The sequence below is a fragment of the Rhinolophus sinicus genome, chromosome 5, assembly GCF_057876585.1.
Source record: "Rhinolophus sinicus isolate RSI-liver-muscle chromosome 5, RSI-T2T, whole genome shotgun sequence".
NCBI classification, from domain to species: domain Eukaryota; kingdom Metazoa; phylum Chordata; class Mammalia; order Chiroptera; family Rhinolophidae; genus Rhinolophus; species Rhinolophus sinicus.
The window spans coordinates 78,602,106-78,609,112 of record NC_142505.1 but is presented as its reverse complement, the minus strand read 5'-3'; the positions used below and the strand labels follow the sequence as shown (position 1 = coordinate 78,609,112).

General features: G+C 54.9%; 1 protein-coding gene across 1 annotated transcript; it reads left to right on the top strand.

Annotated features, from left to right (window-relative positions):
- The first annotated feature begins 507 nt into the window (after positions 1 to 507).
- On the top strand, positions 508 to 4,804 carry LOC109451741 (Golgi-associated RAB2 interactor protein 6-like). The gene is made up of 5 exons (XM_074314105.2): positions 508 to 663; positions 2,457 to 2,659; positions 3,185 to 3,446; positions 4,164 to 4,409; positions 4,778 to 4,804. The coding sequence occupies exons 1-5, from the start codon at positions 508 to 510 to the stop codon at positions 4,802 to 4,804; spliced, it is 894 nt and encodes a 297-aa protein (XP_074170206.2).
- The last annotated feature ends 2,203 nt before the right edge of the window (positions 4,805 to 7,007 follow it).

Genomic DNA, 7,007 nt, shown 5'->3' with positions numbered 1-7,007 from the left:
CTTGGAAAAGGCTGATTTCCGGTATCTGCTCTCCCTTCCTGCTGGGGCTGCTGTGGTGATGAGCAAAAAGTGCTTTGTGATGGCTGCAGGTCACAATGGGCAGCAGAAGCTTAAAGGGGGGCCGAGGTCAGACTCAGGTGGAGTTGAGGAGAGGATATGCAGGTGAGCGGATCCCTTCGGGGTGGGGGCACTGGGGCGGGTTGGAATGGCCCCTGGCCTTGACTCAGGAGGGCAGAGGCTGAGGGCTGAGGGTGGGGTCCAGCGACTGGCTGTCTGCATCTCAAGCTGTGCGGGCAGTCGTCCCTCTGCTGTCCCCTGGAGCCCTGAGAAGGGGACACCTCCCTCTCGCTCACTCAGGGGCCCTGTCTGCAGGAAGCTAGGGGCCAGGGCCAGGTCTGCCCATCACTGCAGGGCGATATGCCGGCCAGGTCTGTGCCGGGTTCCTGCTCTGTTCCGAGGGAGACAACGTGCCTTCCTTCTCTTTCCGCCGGTTAATGACAGGCAGCCATGGGCAGCAAGAGGACGCTGGCGAGTCTCAGTGCGTGGAGCAGCCCTATGTTGCACATGTTCAGGAACTCCTCGGGGAAGCTGCAGAGGCAGCTGCGCAAGGGAGAGTTTGCCATGTTCAAGCACATGCCGGTGTTCGAGAGCGACTTCATCCAGGTCAGTACTGCTCCCCTTTGATCCCACCCCAAAGTGGACCCAAGACCCATTAGGTGCTGAGTGCAAGGATGTCTTCACTGACATCTCCACGAGCTGAAGGAAACAAGGCCGTTGTTCTTTTCCTTTCCCATTTACTGATTTACACACCGGTTCCATCAGGTGATTGCTCTGCCATATTTGCTTTAGAGGGAATATTTTTTAAAGGAAGAAAATGAATGTGGTTTACTCTCCTTGAGTGCACTTTCCTGGGGGTGTTTTCCTTTCTCCCCAGTTACCACTGTCCCCAATGTCGTCATTATCGTCCCCATGCAGCCTTTGTCCTTTGACACGTATGTATCTATCTATTAAACGTGTTACGACTCTTGGAGTCACAGTGCCATCTTGTTTCACTGAGGGGACTTCGGATGTGGTGTCTTTACACTGCACGTGCGCTGTGCAGCTTGCTCATGTCACAGGCTGTGTTTTGTAGGAATTGAGGCTCCAGGTGTCCTGATCTTTGTGTGGTGCGCTCCGGGATAGGACGCCCTTGTGTCCGTTTCCTGGGAGCCTCACAACAACCTCATTATGTAGTGAGGACAAACATCCCCCTTCCAATGGGGAGCACACTGCGTTCCAGAGAGTGAAGTGACTGCCCCAGACCTCAGAGTGGCTGAGGCCTAGTTTCCAACTCCAGGCGTTTGCACTTGTACTGCTTTCTGCATATGAACCAGACTCTGGGTGGGAAGAAATCCCTCATTGTAAGTGTGAGAGAGTTAAGAGTCAGGGAGTGGGGATACCTGTGCATCACCTGGGATCTCCACGACGTTGTATCTGTCGCTGGTTCTCAGCCTGGGAGCTCCTGGGAGTCACCTGGAGAGTTTAGGGATCAGTGTCGCCTGGGACCCACGTCCCAATGTTGTCATGTGATGACTGGGAGCAGTGCGGGCAGCAGGCTTGTGATGTATTATGAGGTGTGAGCTGGACTGAGAAGCTCACAGAGAACAGGCAGGGGACAGACTGTCCTTCTTGCTGAACCACAGGAGATAAGGTGTGGTGGCCAGCGCTGGCCTCTCTACCCTTCAAGTCTCCATGTGTCGCCTAAGCACTTGGACATTTGTTTACGTAACCAGGTCCCGGTGTCGGGGCATCTGCCACTGATACAATGCTGCCATGTACAATACGGGTTCCGATTTTCTCAGCTGTCCATTCATGTCCTTAATAACTGTTCTTGCCAGCCTAGGGTCATGTATCACATTTAGATGTCACACCTGTCTCCTTCTGTAGTCTGGAATAATCCCGGCACGTTTCATTGTGTCTTCCATCAGCCATTTTGAGGCCAAACAACTGTTTTTATTTTATAATAATGTCCATTTTCGGGAATTCTAAATGTTTGCCCAGACCCCCGCGCTCAGCCCTTGGGTTGAGTCCAGCCCTAGCTAGGGCAATGTGGTGATGATCTCCTCAGGGCCTGGTCTCTGTGTGCGCGGGGTACGTAGATGCGCGTTCAGTCGGACCTGCTGGTGCTCAGGCTGTACGGCCTGTCCTGCGGGGACCGTCATCACCAGCCCTCTGCCCAGGGGCGAAGCGCAGGAAGTGGATCTCGGCTCTTCTGCGAGCTCAGACAGGAGAGGAGACGTGAGAGGGCGCTCTTGCCGTGCTCCACGCCTTCTGCTGGCACGTGGGAACACTACCTCCCTTCGCGATTTGGCTGCTCAGCCCAGAGCCGTGCTGGACACTGTAGTTCCTTCTGCAGGGAGGGGGACCTATGAAATGCAATGGAAACAGAGCCGCTTTCCTCCTTCTTCCAACCACAGGTCAGCAAAAGAGGATACGTGGTCGACGTACACAACAGTGTGCAAATGGTGACCGTGGGGATCACATTCAGCAGCCCCAGCCTCCCAATACCAGACGTCATGCTGCTGGCACGACCTGCTGGCGGCCATGCAGTCAGTGCCAGACGTGAGCGAGGCACCAGCGGGAAGGGCCACAAGTCGGCCAAGAGGCTGGAGCTGACCAGGTGAGACCCATTCTCGTCCTTCCCTGTGAGAAGGGTGCAGACGGGGGCAAGGCCTCGAGGCGCATGCTTTACCCTACTGTCCGCCCTGGAACAAGAGGGGCTTCCACCCTGACCAGTGATTTTGTGCTGTGGGTTCAGGAGAGAGGGCTTCAGACACAATAGTGGGTGCAGCTAGCCTTGTGGGGAGAGTGGCCATTGGGTATGCGAGAAGTCTGCCGGAATAGGGTAGAAAGATAGCTGGGGCCAGTACAGTAAGACGGTCTTATGTGACAGAGTGAGGGGGTCTCACCTGCCATTTGTGGTAGGTGGTCCAGAGCCAGAGGTTTTATCCAGAGGCAGGACGAGCTGCCAGATATACGTTCGCCCGCTGCTGCTGTAGGTGAGGAGGGCCTAGTGAGCCCTGAGGTCAGGGGTCAGGATGTGGTAATTCCACCATGAGGCAGAGCAGACTCTGGCTGGGCAGGAGACCAGGGCCTTTTCTTCCCAATATGCCGACCGGACCTCCCGACGCTTTGCTCTCTGCAGGTTGCTCCCGCTGAAGTTTATAACATTATCCATCTTCAGTCTTGAGAAAAGGCATCTCCAGCTGAAGCTTGCCACTGGCCGCTCTTTCTACCTACAACTGTGCCCCCCTGCAGATGCAAGAGAGGATGTGTTTGCACAGTGGGAGGATCTGGTTTTCCTCCTGAGACCGCCAGTGGAGGCATACAGTGGGATGCAGGCAGAACCGGCCTGGGATATGATGGACTTACCTGTGTTGGAGGCACAGGACAAGAGCAGCCCAGAGGTAAGCCTTTGCAGAGGCTCTCAGAGCCGGGACCAGAGCCCTGAGGGAAAGCAGCTGCCGGCTCTCCCTGCTGCTCCCCCGGGCAGACCAGTGAACACATGGCATTCAGGAGCGCAGGCCACATGAGCACACTGGGGAGGTCCCAGGGGCTTCTGGAAGTCCCAGGTCCCATAGACGTCACCAACCCTCATATCATCACAGGGGTTGCGCCGTTTACATTAGGGCACTGACCGTGCAGCTTATTCTGGAACACTTCCATGTCACTCTGAACCTCAGGCGGCCTCGGGTGTTGAGGGATGTTTCTAATTGAAAACATCCTTGCTTTATATGGGCCATGAACTGACTCTTGTGTAAATCTGGGACATGGCAGCAAGCTCGGCAGACAGGTGCACAATTTGTTTGTAGCTGTCAGTGTGTGGAACGGACACAGCTCCTGGCCAGTTTCTCCCTTTAGAATCTGTTCTGCAGAAATGCTGAGAGGATGGTGTGAGAAAATGTGTGAGGTGCTCATTGGTAGACCCCACCAGAGCTCTCCCTGTCCCTGCGCCTGTACCCCTAGAGCTGCAGGGACCCTGGTGGGGAGTTAGGGGATCCCGCATACACTGGGAGACTGGATTTGATGACTGCCGAGGTTCTAAGATAGGCTCCTGAGGAGGTGACAGTCCTTTCAGTCTCACTGATTTTCTTCTCTACTTCCCTATGTCCCCGCTCGGACAGGCTATGGAGGTCCCTGGAGAGGGGCAGCAGGATGAAGTGAGCATCCGGAGCCTTCCCATGGACACGGAGGTGTCTGAGGCCACCTCTCCTGCTCACGCCGCTGGAGACGGTGTCCAAACAATCGTGCCTGGCACAAACAGCGTGCTTAGGGACAAAAAGTCTGTCATGAGCTCCACAACCATGGAGTCTGACTGCCAGGCATCCCCAGGGTTGGCAGTGACACCTCGAGGCAGCAGCAGTGTGGTGGTAGGACGGGACATGACCAACACATGTGGTAGAGACACCTCGGAAGGTGCAGGAGCGGGACCCTCTGTCTCAGCCTTGTCCAGACAAGACAACACGGGAGAACAGGGTGCAGGCCAGAGAGCCTCCCAGCCCCAAGCTGAAGCCCTGAGGAAGCGGAAAAAAAAGGATGCCCCCGCTAGAAGGCCTTCCCATTCAGGTCAGAAGCTGGAGGACAAGTCAGTCCCAAGATCCCACGGAACCACTCGGGGACACCAAAGGGAGAAGAGACGCTCCAGCCTCAGCCACACCCAGATGGGCTCTAGGTGGGTAGGAGCCTGCCACTTCCGTTCTGTCGGCTTCACTTTGTTCTTTCTTCTTCCTGTATCCAGGTGTGTGTGATGAGCGAGGATGAGTGACACCAGCTCCTCAAGGACCTCACAGTCCTGCTGAAGGGTTGCAAACTCTGCTCCTTTACCCCACATTTTTACTTGCTGCGCCAGAGTGTCACAAATTTAGGTCATTTGGAGCACAGGCAGAGGACACTATGACAAGAACGGAGGAGTGGGAACTGGATGCGACCTGGCCTTGAGCTCTGACAGGACAGGGACAGGCTCAGAGGTCGTGCCTCAGCCCGTGACACTGCACGCACCCCTGGCTGTCAGCTCCAGCGGGGTCTGTCTCATTCCTCTCAGTTTTACAGAGAAGGAACTGGGGCTTCCGAGCGCATGGGTACTTGTACAGAGACACACAGAGTGATGAGCGGGCAGGAAGGGGTCGTTCCTGCATCTTACTAGTGCTTATCCTGTGCTCTTTGCCACACTGGACAGTTAATTCTTTCCATGGCTAATGTAAAGGCAAAAGCAGGTCCACTCTTAAAATATTCCTTCGTTCATATGAAGACGTTGCACCTCTCTCCCCCAAAAAACTATAGAGTTTGCCCATGTCCCTGTGGCAGCTGGTTCTCAGCCACACTCCGTAGCCATAGTACAGGGACCAGAACCAGGGCAGTAACATGAGTGCAAGAATGTCAGCTCAGCCAAACGTGATGTCCTTGGTGCTTTGCTTCCAAGATCCCCACTGCATTCAGGGGCACTTCCTTGCAAAGCCACGTGGTCCCACGTGTTCAACACCCCCTAGTTTGAGCCTTCATTCATCAGTAGCTTCTGTCTGTAGCACCTGTTCTGTGGTGTTGTCCAGTGTCAGGGAGAGCAGCCCTTTCTCCCCAGTGAGTTTTTATTCAGTTGTCCTTTACAGCATGGGTGTTTGTTCTACATGCTATCACTCACCCCTCATATCAAGTTCTTCTGAGGCCGTTGGGTCCTCCTTCAGGGTTCTCCTGTGTTCCTTCAACAAACCCCATCTTTTTATGGCACTTTCTGGCCCCTTGAGATGCTCCACATTCATACTTCCCAGTTACAACCACTTGTCCAATGGGTCCTGGCTCTTTTTGGCAAGAAAATGCTCATTATATGTCAAAGACTTGGCACCATGTGCTATTTTTTTGACCAGACTTGCTGTGTTCTGTTTTTCAGATTATTTCAGAAGCCAATGAGCCTGTCTAAAACTATAGCAGGAGGGGAGCCTTAGTGCACACTATGGATCCCTTGTCCCCTCCCCTGTCCTGCAGCCCCTCCTAGTCCAGGAGGGAGCACACTAGGGCCGTCCCCGGAACCTGTGGACCTGGACTGCATGGATCTGGAATGTTGTCTGTTCAGGTTGTGGAAACTTAACCCTTTTCAAGGGGTCAATGGATTCGTTTCTTGGAATAAATAAATGCCTGTTATATGCCTCGCTGAGACGTGTAAAGACATGTCAGGCAGAGTGGGGGGCCGTGCTTAGATGTGGGGTGCAGCCTGCACAGGCTCCGCAGCCCGAGGACCGCTGCGTATGTTCAGGAACTCGGCGCAGGGCAGAGGGTGGGTGGAGCAGAGGGAAGATGTCTCAGCAGGTCGGGGGCACCCTCGTATTGTGAGGCACAAACAGGCGGCTTTCCGTAGCTACACTTACAATACCCCTGCACAGTTGAGTGCTCGAAAATGGAGTCGGACGTCGGTGAGGACTGGCCAGGCCGAGACAAGTGATAGAGGTCTGAACCAGGAGAACGGACGGGGTCATGGGCACCTACCCCACAGGATATGCTGAGTGATGAGAGAAGAGTGGGGATGGGCAGGCTGAAATGACCCCGGGTCTACTGCTCTGTGGTCTGGGTGGGTGTTAGTGCAGGTCTCAGGTGGGAGGTGCAGGGTGTGGGCCGATAAAGAACTCCTGGGCTCAGTGTGGGCATAACCAACTTGACCTTGGCATTTCAAGATGTTCAGCTTAAGACGACAAGAGATCATTCAGTACCTTTGAGAAGACACACTGTGGCCTGACTGTCCCGTGTCGGTGTGTCTGCCCTGCAAGGCCAGAGTGATGGGGCAGCGTGGTGAGCCTTTGGGGATCCCACTGGGAATAAGACGCATTGAGAACATAACCCTACAGTCGGAGGCAGAGTATGCTGTGTCTTCAGAGTCCCACACACAGGGGTCGGGAGGAACGGGACAGTCCCCAGGCAAGTTTGCTGAGGGGCAGTGTGCCTGTGGGGTCGCACTGGAGAGGAGACCGTGAAGTGGGCACGCC

What these genes read in the sequence shown, in the direction of transcription:
- LOC109451741 (XM_074314105.2), top strand. Translation starts at nt 508, where the DNA reads ATGGGCAGCAAGAGGACGCTGGCGAGTCTCAGTGCGTGGAGCAGCCCT. An exon ending in TCGAGAGCGACTTCATCCAG is followed by an intron (nt 664 to 2,456) that starts GTCAGTACTGCT and finishes TTCCAACCACAG; the next exon opens with GTCAGCAAAAGAGGATACGT. An exon ending in GAGGCAGCAGCAGTGTGGTG is followed by an intron (nt 4,410 to 4,777) that starts GTAGGACGGGAC and finishes TCCTGTATCCAG; the next exon opens with GTGTGTGTGATGAGCGAGGA.